Raw genomic sequence first — 14,962 nt, forward strand, 5'->3', positions numbered from 1 at the left:
TCAAGTACTGACTAAAAAATATATTCACAGAGTTTTATGTAAAAATTATTTTAATATCTGAAAAAACAGTACTGACAAAAATGTATAATTTTAAGCAAAAAATGTTTAAAATCTGTACATTTATCTTTGTTTTATAAAATAAAGTCATTTTAAAAAAAAGAATCCATATTTATAAATAAGAAAACACTGAGAGCCCAATGTAATAATGCAATTATTTATTTTGAATGACATATTTATGATAACTTCTACTTATGTGTTAATGGAAAGGCAGCCTCAAAATCACAAACCTCATTTCTGTATGTCTTCATCACAGCTTTGATCTGGCAGCAGCTATACTGTCCCATGGCTTTCCTGGAGGATGGGAACCACACTGTAGTGACAGAGTTCATTTTATTGGGCCTAACAGATGACCCAGACCTTAAAGTCGTCCTCTTCACCATCATCCTGTGCATCTACCTGGTGACAGTGTTTGGGAACCTCAGCACCATCCTTCTCATCAGAGTCTCTTCACAGCTCCATCACCCCATGTACTTTTTTCTCAGCCACTTGGCTTCTGTTGACATTGCCTACTCTTCTTCTGTCACACCCAATATGCTTGTCAATTTCCTAGTGGAGAAAACCACCATTACATACCTAGGATGTGTCACCCAGCTCAGCTCGGCTGCTTTTTTGGGTACAATTGAATGCTTCCTTCTGGCAATCATGGCATACGATCGGTTTATGGCAATCTGCAACCCACTGCTTTATTCAATTAAAATGTCCACACAGGTCTGTATCCAATTGGTTGTAGGATCTTATATAGGGGGTTTTCTTAATGCTTCCTCCTTTACCTTATTCTTTGTTTCTTTTCTCTTCTGTGGACCAAATGATATCAACCACTTTTACTGTGATTTTGCTCCTTTGGTGGAACTCTCTTGTTCAGATGTCAGTGTCTCTGAAATTGTAACATCATTTTTTTCTGGCTCGATTACTATGCTCACAGTGTTTGTCATAGCCATTTCCTATTCCTACATCCTCATCACCATCCTGAAGATGCGCTCCACTGAGGGCCGACACAAAGCTTTCTCCACCTGCACCTCCCACCTCACTGCAGTCACTCTGTTCTATGGAACCATTACCTTCATTTATGTGATGCCCAAGTCAAACTACTCCACAGACCAGAACAAGGTGGTGTCTGTGTTTTACATGGTGGTGATCCCCATGTTGAACCCCCTCATATACAGCCTCAGGAACAATGAGATTAAGGGTGCTCTGAAGAAACAGCTTGGGAAGAAAATCTTTTCTTAAGATATCTGCCAACCCATTACTTTTGTCACATATTATATAGAAATAATATATTATATGCATAGTATTAATAGGCAACTGTGTATTTTTGGTTGAAAATACATGTTTTGATATATATTGTAAAAAATTGAAGTTTGGTAGTAATATATAGAGCGGCTGTTCATACATTGTAAAGAAGGTCACATGTTCATAGCAAGCTATATTTAGTAGATATTATGTATAGCCAAAATTATGTACAAAATTATATGATAAAATCATTTTTTGTTTTAATTATATTTTAAAGTTGTCTTATGGTGTGTAGAAACTCTTGAATGTTGCTTTTAAAAATATTTTATTAGATATTGTATGTATTTACATTTTAAATATTATCCCCTTTGCTACCTCTGCCATTCCCCCTCTCCCCTCCACTTGCTTCCATAAAGATGCTCCCACTACCAACCACCCACTCCCCATTGGAGGAGTTAGACAAAGGACTGAAGGAGCTGAAAGGATTTGCAACCTCATGGGAAGGACAACAATATCAATCAATTAACCCTCTCAGAACTCCCTAGGAATAAACCATCAAACGAGTATATATGAAGAGACCCATGGCTCCAGCCGCATATGTAGCAAAGGATGGCATTGTCTGGCATCAACAGGAGGAGATTCCTTTGGTCTTGTGAAGATTATATGCTTTTTTAAAAGCCTGAGTCTATCCAACTACTGTTAAATGTAAAGTGTTATAGCAACTATAGGCAGAAACTAGAATATTAAGTGATAACATTTCAATAGAGCAGACAATAAAATTGAACATTTTTTGTGGTAGTATCATCCATTTGAATGGGTCTTTCAAACCCATAAGTACTAGATCCAACCTTCTAACTATATTAGCTCCTAGTCCTCTAATGCCAGCACTGGCTGCTTCTGGGAAGGGTATGTCGTGTCAGTGCAATGAAATGCTGCAGGATAATGTGATGCCCTAGGAAGCATTGATTTTAGTTATGATAGCAGAATCCATAGTCTAAAATCTATATGGTCTATCTAAAATCCATATTCAATTTCTCCCAAGAGGGCTTATTAATCTCTCTATGATAATGGATATCATTTTTATTTATATTTTCTCCTAACTTATTTTCTTACACTTAGGAACCTCATCATTGAATCTGTTCATTGATTTAGGAGTGTAAGTATATTTTTTCTGTCCCCATTCTGTGATTCTACTGTTTATTTTTTCAGAAAGTTTATAAAATTGAGATCAATATTGATCTATTGTTCATTGCCAGTGTCTCTATTTCATGCTGAATTCCTTCATGATAATTTGTTTCAATAAGGTGGCCAATTTAGTGTGTCTACTTGATGCAATGTAGTGCTCAGATGCTTTGTCTTTTGTTTTTTAAATTTAATCTTGGTTTTTACACTCCAGATTTATTCCCCTCCCTACCTACCCTATGACTATTCTACATCCATAACTTCATATGTCCTTCCTGTCCTGTGTCTTCAAGATGATGTCCTCACCCCACCAGACCTCAAAACTCCCTGGGGCCTCTAATCTCTTGAGGGTTAGGGTCATATTCTCTGACTGAACACAGACCAAGCAATCCCCTGCTGTATATGTGTTGGGAAAGTCACATCATCTGGCATATGCTGCCTGGTTGGTGATGCAGTGTCTGAGAGATCTTGGAGGTTCAGGTTAATTGAGACTGCTTGTCCTCTACAGGGTCTCCCTCCTTCTCAGCTTCTTCCAGCTTTTCCCTAAATCAATCACAGGGTCAGTGGCTTCTGTCCATTGGTTGAGCTCAAATATTTGCATCTGATTCTCTAGGCTGCTTGTTGGGTCTTTTAGAGGGCATTCATGATAGTTTCCTTTTTTATGATTGCTTCATAACCTCAATAATAGTGCCATTCCTTGGGGTCTCCCCAGGAGCTCAATCCCCTTTGGGTCTGTCGCTGAACCTTATTTTCCTCAGGTTCCTCTCCATTTTCATCCCTACAGTTTTTTAGAGAGGAACAATTATTATTCAGAGTTCTGAGTGTGGGATGGCAACCTCATCCCTCATTTGTTGCTCTGACTTTCTGCTGGAGGTGGGCTCTACAAGTTCCCTCTTCCCACTGTAGGGCATTTCATCTAGGGTCCTTCCCTTTAACTCCTGAGAATACACACACACACACACACACACACACACACACACACACACACACACACACATGAGCAATCCTTAACTTGATGAACATGGTCTCTGACTTGACTGTGCTTACATTCTGTCTCATTACAGTTGTTATCACATTGTCCTAAGATGTGGAGTACACATAGAATATCTGTGATATTACCTTCTATTATTGTGTGTGAATTCATCAGTCATTAAAGATTTAAAACTAAATTTAAGATAAAAGGTAGTGCAAATTACTGTTGTATAAAAAGTACTTTTTTAAAAAAAACTTCAATTTTGTGTTAAAAGTACTTTCACTGCACCGTACCTTTGTTCACTCAGGACATTCCAATACAAACAAAAATTGTGTGGGAATCCATGTTATTTTCATCTAAAATGGTAATCCATGCAAAGATGCGTGAATAGGGGCTAACAGACAGCATGTATTTATATAAACATGGGTAATTTCAGTTTGTAGTCCTAGTTGATTTTCAGTGAATTTTTAACAAGAAACTTGGGCACTCCAAAGGTCATTTTCCATGAGACATTATTTCTCACAAAACATAGCCTTGCTTACATTGTTAATTCTTTGATATTTTTTGTGTGGTATAAACAGTTATAAGGTATTTTTTCTTTTCTGTTTATACAGGGATATTTATTTCTTATAATTATATTAGGTGTTAGTAGTAATAATTTTAAAGACTTTAATTACTTCTACATTTTTTGTTTCTATGAACAACATATCCATTATATATACTAAAATTAAGAGTATTTTGTTTTTAAATAAAGCAAAGGTGAGTACCATTTAATATATGCCACTCTTCTAGGGAGTCCATCAATTGCCAGTAACAAAGCCTACTTTTGAACACAGGTATGTATTGCTAAACCAATCATGGTATTTCTGTCTAACATCTTACATCTGTGCTGTACAATACTCATTTAGCCTTGATATTGCTATATACATATATTTTCTTTAAAGGTAAAGTTTTACTAATAAATTTTGTATCCTTATCATCTACCATGTAAGGACTAAAATGAATTTGAGACATATGAATACATACTGTTTATAACATGGTTTGCTTTTGCTCATGAAATATTATCAGAGGTAGTGAGATTTAAACACATGTATGTATATGACATAGATTTAGATGGTAAAATATTTAAGAAGAGAAAGGACCCTAATATCAGGAGCGTAATGGAGGGGAACATGGTCAGAGTCAATAAAATATTAGAATCAAACTGCCACCAAACCTATGGTTTTGTGCAGTGAATATAAACACATTATTTTTAAACAGAATGAAAATCATAATGCTATAGATGATGGAGCACAGGGTTTGAAGGCATGTATGTGGTATGTTTATATGTGCATGGGTCTGTGCCTGTTTGTTTCTTTGATTGTCAGTGTCCATATGCATGCACATTCTGACAATGAACTTGTGAAAAACAAAACCATAATCAATTCTGTTTCACATTTTTTATTCCTCGTCAGAATGTATACTGGCATCTTAAGGAATGAATCGTGTGAGTGTTACAAACTTTTTAAAAGAGCATTAATTTTTACTGACCTTGCATCAATTGATACTTTTCACTTTAGCATTTAAGGGAGGTAGTACATGAAACACTCCTCCTGAAATTTATATACAGTGCCTTTATCTCTGTCATTTGAATCACAGAGCTGCTATGAAAACAGCAGGTGACAATACTGTATTCTATTCTAAGAGCTGACCAAATTTTCCCCCAGTGACAATATTCCTGTCACTGATGAGACCAGGAAACCACAAAATTTTAACAAAGTCAAATCCTTTTGTGTTACCAGAGGATACTACATTTTATTTGCCCTGTTTCTAATAATCTACTCAGTCACTTTAATGGGCAATGTGAGGATATTCATACTAATCAGAAGCTGCCTTCAGCTACACAACTCCATGAATAATTTCCTGAGATATTTGGCATTAGTAGACATTGGATGTTCCTCATCAGTCACATCCATCATGCTGACGGCTTTCTTACATTACCTTTGTAAAATCATTTTTATTGGATATACTTTGTATTTACATTTCAAATGTCATCTCCTTATCCCCCAGTCTCATCTTCCCCCCACCCTTCTTTTCTCCATGAACGTGCTCCCACTTTTAACCACCCACTCCCACCTCATCATCTTGGTATTCCCGTATTCCAAGAAAACAAGCCTTCACTGAACCAATACCTCTCCTCCCATTGAACCAGATAATGCTATCCTCTGCATCATATGCAACTCACGCCATGGGTCTCTCCATGTGAACTCATTAGTTGGTGTTTTAGTCTTTGGAAGATTTGGAGGGTCTGGATGGTTGATACTGTTGCTCTTCCCATGGGGTTGCAAACACTTTCAGCTCCTTCAGACCTTTTCTAGATCCTCCATTATTGTCCCTTTGCTCCATCCCATGGTTAACTACAAGCATTCTCATCTGTATCAGTATGGATTTGGCAGAAAATCTGAGGAGGCATCCATATCAGGCTTCTGTCCATAAGTACTTCTTGGCATTAGCAATATTGAATGGTTTTAATGGCTGCATATGGGATAGATCCCCATGTGAGGCCATCTCTGGATGATCATTTCTTTAGTCCCTGATCCTCTATTTGTCCCATTTTTTACTCCTGTGACTATTTTTTCTCCCTTCTAACAAGGACAGAGGCATCCACATTCTGGCCTTCCTTCTTGTTGTGCTTCATAAGGTCTGTGATTTGTTTCTTGGGTATTCTGAGCTTTTGGGCTAGTATCTGCTTATCAGTGAGTGCATAACATGAATGTTCTACTGTTAATAGGTTACCTCACTCAGGATGATAGCTTCTAGTTCCATCTATTTGCCTAAGAAATTGATGAAGTCATTGTTTTTAAATGTTGATTAGTAATCTATAGTGTAATTAGTGTACCATATTTTCAGTATCCGTTCCTCATTGAAATACATCTGGGTTCTTTCCAGACTCTGTCCATTATAAACAACGCTGCTATGAACATAGTAGAGTATATTTTCATGCTATATGGTGGAGTAGCTTTTGAGTATATGCCCAGGAGTGGTATGTATGGGTCCTCAGGTAGTACTAGGTCCAATTTTCTGAGGATACACCAGACTGATTATCGAAATGGTTGCACCAGCTTGAAATCCCACCAAAAATGGAGGAATGTTTCTCTTTCTTCACATTTTTGCAAGTATCTGCTGTCACTTTATTTTTTAATCTTAGACATTCTGACTGGTGTGAGGTGGAATCTCAGGGTAGTTTTGATTTGCATTTCCCTGATAACTAAGATTGTTGGTCATTTCTTTAGATGCTTCTTATCTATTCAATATTCTTTAGTAGAAAATTCTTGGTTTAGCTCTGTACTCAATATTTTTAGTAGGATTATTTAATTCTCTGAGGTTTAACTTCATGAGTCCTTTTAAAATATTGGATATTAGCCCTCTATCAGATGTAGGATTGGTAAAAATCTTTTCCCAATTTTCTGGTTGTCATTTTGTATTATTGACAGTGTTTTTTGTCTTATATAAACTTTGAAATTTTATGAGGTGTCTTTTGTTGATTTTTGATCTTAGAGCATAAGCCATTGACATTCTGTTCAGAAAAATTTCCCCCGTGCCTATGTGTCTGATGCTCTTTCCTGCTTCCTCTTCTATTGGTTTCAATATACCTGGTTTTATGTGGAGGTCTTTTATCCAGTTGGACTTGAATTTGTGCAAGAGGATGAGAAAGATATACCCCAAAGATATAACAAGGACAAATGCTCCACCTTGCTCATAGCAGCACTATTTATAACAGCCAGAATCTGGAAAGAACCCAGATATCCTTCAACAGAGGAACTGATACAGAAAGTGTGGTATATTTACACAATGGAGCACTACTCAGCTCTTAGAAACAATGACTTTATAAAATTCCTAGGCAAATGGATAGAACTAGAAACTATTATCCTGAGTGAGGTAACAGTCTCAAAAGAACACACATGGTATGCAGTCACTGATAGGTAGTTACTGGCTGGCCCCAGAAAACTCTGAATACCCAAGAAACAATTCTGTCCTTATGAAGCTCAAAAGTAGAAAGGCCAAACTGGGGATGCCTCAGTATTTTTTAGAAGGGAGAAGAAAAGACTCACAGGAGTCAATACACAGTCAAATAGAGGAATAGGAATAGAAGAAAAGATTATTCAGAAGCTGCCTTACCTGGGGATCGAACCCATATGCAGCTGCCAAACCCAAGCACTATTGCTAATGGGAAGAAGTAATTACTGGCAGGAATGAGAAAGAGATGCCTTCTCAGTGGATTTGCCAGAGTAATACAGATACAGCTGAGCATGCTTGCAGCTAACCATCTGACTGAACACAGGAACCCCAATGAATGTGCTAAAGAAAGGACTGTAGGAGCTGAAAGGGGTTGCAACCAAACCCTCCACAACTTTCTTGTTCTAAAACACCAGCCATTGAGCACAGCTTGAGAGACCTATGGCTCCAGTTGCATAATATGTAGCTGAACCTAGTAGGTTCTGGCATCAATGTGAGAAAAAGCCAGGGAAGGAACATTTTTTTCAATGTAGTGGAATGTCAAGGCCCTGGCAATAACAGGGTAATTAGGAGCAAGTGCACCTTCATGAAGACAAGTGAAAGGGTTTGGGGAATGAGAGCAGGGTGGGGGAAGAGGTTAACATTTTAAATGTAAATACAGAGAATATCTAATAAAAAAGAATGGATGTATTTACATTCTCTAAATGCTGAGTGCCAGTTGAATCAGCACCATTTGTGAAAGGTGTTGTCTTTTTTTTTTTTTTTTTTTTTTTTTTGCATTGAATGTTTTTAGCTCCTTTGTAAAAGATCAAGTGACCATAGCAGGATAGGTTCACTTATGGGTCTTCAATTCTACTCCATTGATCTACCTGCCTGTATCTGTACCAATACCATGCAGTTTTTATCACTTTATAGCTGAACTACAGCTTGAGGTCAATGATGGTGATTCTCCAAGACATTCTTTTATTGTTGAAAATAGTTCTTGCTATCCTGGGTTTTATGTAATTCCAAATGAATTTGAAATTGCTCTTTCTATCTCTATTATGAATTGAGTTGAAATTTTTATGGGGATTGCATTAAATCTGTAGATTGCTTTTGGCAACATGGCCATTTTTACTATATCAATCCTGCCAATCCATGAGCATGAGAGATCTTTCCATCTTCTGAGCTCTTCTTCAATTTATTTTTTTTCAGAGACTTGTAGTTTTTATCATACAGATCTTTCACTTGCTTGGTTAGAATCACACCAAGGTATTTTATAATTTTTGTGATTATTGTGAATGGTGTCATTTCTCTCATTTTTCTCAGCATGTTTATGCTTTGACCAGATGAAGGCTACTTATTAGTTTGAGTTAATTTTATATCTAGTCACTTTACTGAAGTTCTTTATCAAGTTTAGGATTTCTGTGTTGAAACCTTTGGCGTCACCAAATATACTATCATATCATATGCAGATAGAGATATTTAGATATTCTTCTAATTTGTATCCATTTGACCTCCTTTTGTTGTCTAATTACTCATGCTAGGATTCCTATACTATATTGAAGAGGTAGAGGGAGACTGGGCAGCATTGCGTAGTCCCTGAATTTAGTGGGATTGTGTCATGTTTCTAACCATTTTGGTTGATGATGGATACTTGAATGTTGTATATTGCTTTTTCTATGGGCATATATGTATTTCAAGTTATATATGGGCCTTGAATTCTAATCTATACAATACTTTTATTATGAAGGGGTGTAAATTTTTTCAAATGTTTTCTCAGCATCCAATGAGATGATCATGTTTTTATTTCCTTTGAGTTTCTTTATAACATGGATTATGTTGATGGATTTCTACATATTAAACCATCCCTGCACCCCTGAAACTAAGCCTACTTGATCATTGTTAAAGCTAGTTTTCATGTGTTCTTGGATTCTGTTTTCAAGAATTTTATTGAATATTTTTGCATCGGTTTTCAGGAGGGAAATTGAACTGAAGCTCTCTTTCTTTGCAGGGTCTTTGTGTGGTTTAGGTATGAACATAATTGTGGCTCCAAATAATTAATGGGTAGTTTTGCTTTTGTTCCTATCTTGTGGAATAGTTTGGAAAGTATTGGCATTAAGTCTTTCATGACTGTCTGATAGAATTCTACACCAAACCTTCTGTTCCTGCACATTTTTTGGTTTGGATAATTTTTATGACTGCATCTATATTTTTAGGGTTTATGGGACTGATAATATGGTTTATATGATGCTTATTTAAATTTGGTAACTAGTATCTGTCTAGAAATTTGGTCATTTAATTCTTATTTTCCAGTTTGGTTGAGTATAGGCTTTTGTAGAAGTATCTGATGATTTTTTTGAAGTTCCTCACTTTCTATTGTTATGACTCTCATTTCATTTCTGATTTTGTTAATTTGAATACTGTCTCTGTGCTCTCTGGTTAGGCTGGCTAAGTGTTTATTTATATTCTTGATGTTATAACAAAATAAAATAAAACTGCCATTGTTTTCATTGATTCTTAGTGTAGCTCATGTTGTTTCTACTTGGTAGATTTTATCCTTGAGTTTGATTATTACCTGCCATCTACTTCTCTTGGGTACCCAAGAGATGTTCTAACATATAACAAGGACACATGCTTCCCTATGCTCATAGTAGCTTTCTTTATAATAGCCAGAAGCTGGCACAAAGAATGATGTCCTTTAACAGAGGAATGGATTCAGAAAATGTGGTACACTTATACAATACTCAGTACTATTTAGCTATTAAAAACAGCAAGTTCATGAAATTTTTATGCAAATGAATGGAACTAGAGACTATCATCCTGAGTGAGGTAACATATTCACAAAAGAACATACATGGGATGTAATCATTGATAAGCAGATACTAGTCCAAAATCTCAGAATACCCAAGAAACGATTCATGGACCATTTAAAACTCAAGAAGAAGGAAGCACAAAATTTGGATGCTTCAGTCCTTCTTCTAAAAGAGAATAAATTACACATGGGAGAATATACAGAAACAAAGAATGTCACAGGGAATGAAGTAAATGCCATCCTGAGACTGCCTCGCGTGTGGATCTATCCCATATGCAGCCACGAAACCAGGGCACTATTGTTGATGCCAAGTAGTGCTTCTTTACAGGACCCTGATATGGAAGTGTCCTCAGAGGCTCTTCCAGTGTCTTAATGATATAGTTGAAATGCTTGCAGCTAACCATTGTACTGAGCACAAGAACACCAATGGAGGAACTAGAGAAAGGACTGAAGGTGTTGAAAAGTTTTGCAACCCCATAGAAAGAACAACAATATCAACCACCAAAACCCCAGATCTCCCTAAACACTGAAACACCCAAATGCCTAAAACACTAACCAATGAATACACATGGAGTGACCCATTGCTCCAGCATATATGTAGAAGAGGGTGGCATTGTTTGTCTTCGTTAAGAGGAGAAAACTTTGATTCTGCGAAGGCTCATTTCTACAGTCTAACATATTTCCAGGACAATGATGTGGTAGTGGGTGGGTTGGAGTGGGAGCATCTCCATAGAATCAGGGAAGGTGGAGGGGTCTGCGAGAGTGAGTAAAGTGAATAACATTTGAAATGCAATACATAAAATATCCAATAAAAAGAATAAAAGCCAAAACAACAACAAAGCAGAAGAAGAAAAAGAAGAAGAAGAAGAAGGAGGAGGAGGAGGAGGAGGAGGAGGAGGAGGAGGAAGAGGAGGAGAAGAAGGAGAAGATTTGTATATATTCATCCAAAATACGGCACTGAAAAGTGGCCAAAGATATTATTCTGTTCATGTATTACTTGGTGAATTCATTGGGTTTACTAACTTGAGTATGGGTGAGAAGTTGATTGCAGGAGCTTGGCTGAACCAATTCAGCATCCATGAATGCCAACCCAAGCATATATAATGAGTCAAGAATGATAAACTCCTGTTATGCCCTATATAGTTTGCATAAAGTTTATCCAGCCAGTCTTCTCTCTCATGTAATTAATACTGCCTGTGCAACTTTGGCAAAGGGTCTTATAAATCTTGGTTTTTGAGCTTCCTGATCTTTATAAGTTTTATTGATACCTTCTGGTTCTCATCTGTGCCAGGAGCAGAGTTTCAGTTCTGGACCCAAACACAAACAGCACACACTCTAGTTGCAGTTCAAAAAGTTATACAGAACGTTATACAAAAATGTGTCTGTGACTGCTATGATATTGTTATATTCTCCAATAATTGACAAGAGCTTTCCAATCACATACCAAGAAATCTTCACTGGGACAAAATGTGGAGGCTATTACAAAAATTTACAACTGGTTAAAATTCAGAGAGTAACTGACAATGGCGTCATAACTCCCAATTAATAATCTTCAATTTAATTTCTATACCCAACCCTCAAGAAACATTACAGAAGAGGCCAATGTAGAATGTAAGAGCCAGAAGGCCAGGATGCTTGGCTGCTAGATTATGTCTTCTAGACCCAAGGAAAGCAACACCCATGAAATCTCAACAGTTTGACCAAATACCCTAAAACTGAACAATGTACAAGTTGACATAACAGCATGAAAGGCAGAAATATAATAAGGTCCTAGTCCTAGTTGAAGTACTATAGGAAATTAGTGGGATACTAAGGGAGGAGAATCAGTTTTCTCTAGGGATAATATCATGACAGGTTATCTAGTCTCAAGCGGCCTTTCTTAATTTTATATATATGCAGCACTCAGTGAACTCAGCAGGATATGTGTGTGTTAAATGATCATTTAAATAGTATTTAAAATTATAAATTTGAGAGGGAATTATGAGGTGAATGAGGAATGGATGGAAGAGTGGGGTAGAAATAATAACCCATTTATAAAATCATCAAAAATTAATTTAAAAATCATGTCTATAAGTGGGACTCTGTAAGATTCTCCTTTCTACTTTTGCATGAGTATTGGTATTATCATTGTTCAGGTCTAATTTAAACTGCCATTTTTGAGTTGGTATTATGGATACTGATTATTCTTTATTCTAGGAGACACACATGTACAGTTAACTTCTTAGTCCTTTGATTCTTATACAATTTCTGCACTCACTTTCAAGATGCTCACCTTGACTTAGGTGCATGATTTCTGTTATAGACATATCCATTGAGCTACGTGATCTAGTATAACTTGATCTCTGTAGTTTAATCAGTTGGGGCTTTCTGTTATAGTCTCATGCTACAAAGAATAGGGTTTGGTTTTTGATATGGAATGACAGTTTCACCTACCAGTTGGTTCAAGAATAAGCTTTAAAATGTGGTTAGAAATTATATTGATCTAATAAAGTAGCAGTGGGAGACTCGTAACCTCATAGAGTAGATGATTATCCTCACTCTCCAAGGTACCTGGATAGATTTCTACTACCAAACATGACCTCCCACGTTTTAAAATACCTGTTGCTAGAGGCAGAATTAGTCACTTCCAAAAATGATCTCTCTAATTTGTTGTGTAATACAAAGTAATCATCACTGAAATAATACACACAGAAGAAACAACAAATGGCCTGCAGAGGTTATAGTTACACATTTATGAACTAAAAAATACCTAATCAGAAATATCAAAGATAAAACGTCATCATCTTGAGAAATAGTAGAAGGGTATGGAGGGGAAAAAGAAATAAAAGAAAGAAAGAAATATAATAACTTTTAATTAAAATAAAAATATATGGGGAAATATGCCATAAATATGAAATTGATAATATAGCAGTGAATGCAGCTTCCACATCAATCTCAATGTAAACTTTTAGGAAAATATAGAGCAAAAGGCTTGGTTCTATACTTCATATGACATCGCATCAAAGGGATTGTGGTTAATGAGAAGAAATATGTCTGATTTGATTTTAATACCATGATGATGTAGTCAGACTTGGTCCTGAGATGGCATGGTATCTAGGGCTCTTGAATGAAGTGTCAGTTCAATCTTAGAAATGTTTCTTTCATACTACTTGACATAATCTCTATTTAATATGTACACTTATGGTCTGGTGACTTCTCTAAAATCTAAATTTTCTAAAAGTTTACTTTCATTGACCTATCTTCAGTGTTGATCTAGTTCCTATAACTACAGCAAATATTCAAAGCAAATTTTTGAGGAAAAAGAATAAATGAATTATTTCCCTATATGTAGTTGAGAAACCTCATTGGAGACAGTGATAGGAACTATACACCCTATTATCCAATTTGACCTGGTTTATAAACTTAGACTGATTTAATCTTAACCTAAGAATACATTTTAAAAAAGAGTAAAAATTCAACCTCTAGTAACTCTCATTCGCAAAAGATGATCATATCTGTGTGTTTGTATGTGTGAATATATAATATATGTCTGAGTTCATGTGCATTCAGGTGGGTGCATGTCATCATATGCATATGACAGAATACATGTCACTGTCAGTCTGGACTTACTACCATTAAAAAAAATAACTTTCTTGTTTTGCACCAGTCCAAACTCCAGGCTATTGGACCAAGATGCTTTTAGTATTAATTATTTCTCTTCCTCTTTGCTGACAGCAGGGACAGAAGAAACTTTAATGTTGACTGATGTTTTATGTTCAAGCAATTTTATCAGGTGACATTGAGGGTACAGTATAGCAATTAGTGAAACTAAGATTCAGGAGAAAGTTGATCTGATTGTAGAAGATCACTGTGTCTTTTTTCAACTACTTTTATATCATGTAAGCTGAGATCAGCTGTCACATGATTGAGGTATGAATTATAAAATGTTAATTTTTAGTGAAAAATACCCATACCTCTTTCTATACAATATTTTCTATGACAAAATTAGTTTTATACTATTGCCTATAAAAATTGTGTGTGCCTCGAATAATTATTCAACCTTGCATCTCGTTGCTTAAAATAATCATCCAAGTATCTAGGAGTTGTTAATAGGTGTAAGTTAGTTACATCAGCCACTAATATAATAAAAAAAAGTGGTACATAGATATTAAAAAAAAACAAATTTCATTTTACCAAAGATAATTTGTTATAATGTACATCCAATAATTAGCCAGTAGAAATGTTCCAATACTAAACTAATAAAAAAACAAGAGATTTATTGAGATTGGCAGACTTATTGAAAATCAGTTGTGGTTGTGTTAAATGAACTGTTCAGTATGCAGTGGGTATGAGATAATGATCCCTGGTGCTTTAAATTCACACTGGAATTCAGTGACTAAGCAGGGGATTATCTTCAGAGACAACAATAAAAATAGAGACAGCTTTGCAGCTATAAAATTATGATAACTTTGAGCTTAGTAATTCACAATGAATTTTTCTTTGAAAAGGTAAGTTTTGAGATTTGTGAGTTTTGAAATTAGGTTTTAAAATCTATGAATTGTGGTAGAGAAACAAGTCACATGGTATCATGCATGTATATAAAGGAACAAAACAATCTTATGGAATCTCAATTTATTTCTTAGGCAAATTATTCAGAATGATGAGGCATAAAAGTAAGTTTTTAAAGACCATTTTTAATGCTTTCATTGGTAGGACCAGAAACCAGCATAAAATTCAAGTGTGTACGC

At 35.8% G+C, this 14,962-nt stretch overlaps 1 protein-coding gene across 1 annotated transcript in view; it reads left to right on the forward strand.

Annotated features, from left to right (window-relative positions):
* Nucleotides 1–342: 342 nt before the first annotated feature.
* The window catches only part of LOC308417178 (olfactory receptor 5P6), a gene marked incomplete at both ends in the record, with an annotated part of 162,669 nt that continues 148,049 nt past the window's right edge, over nt 343–14,962 (forward strand). Inside the window, one exon of the mRNA XM_080912334.1 lies at nt 343–446. Coding sequence (XP_080768460.1) covers nt 343–446 — 104 coding nt within the window. The remainder of the gene's footprint in view (nt 447–14,962) is intronic.

Source organism: Micromys minutus (genome assembly GCF_963924665.1).
Source record: "Micromys minutus genome assembly, chromosome: 2".
Lineage (NCBI taxonomy): Eukaryota > Metazoa > Chordata > Mammalia > Rodentia > Muridae > Micromys > Micromys minutus.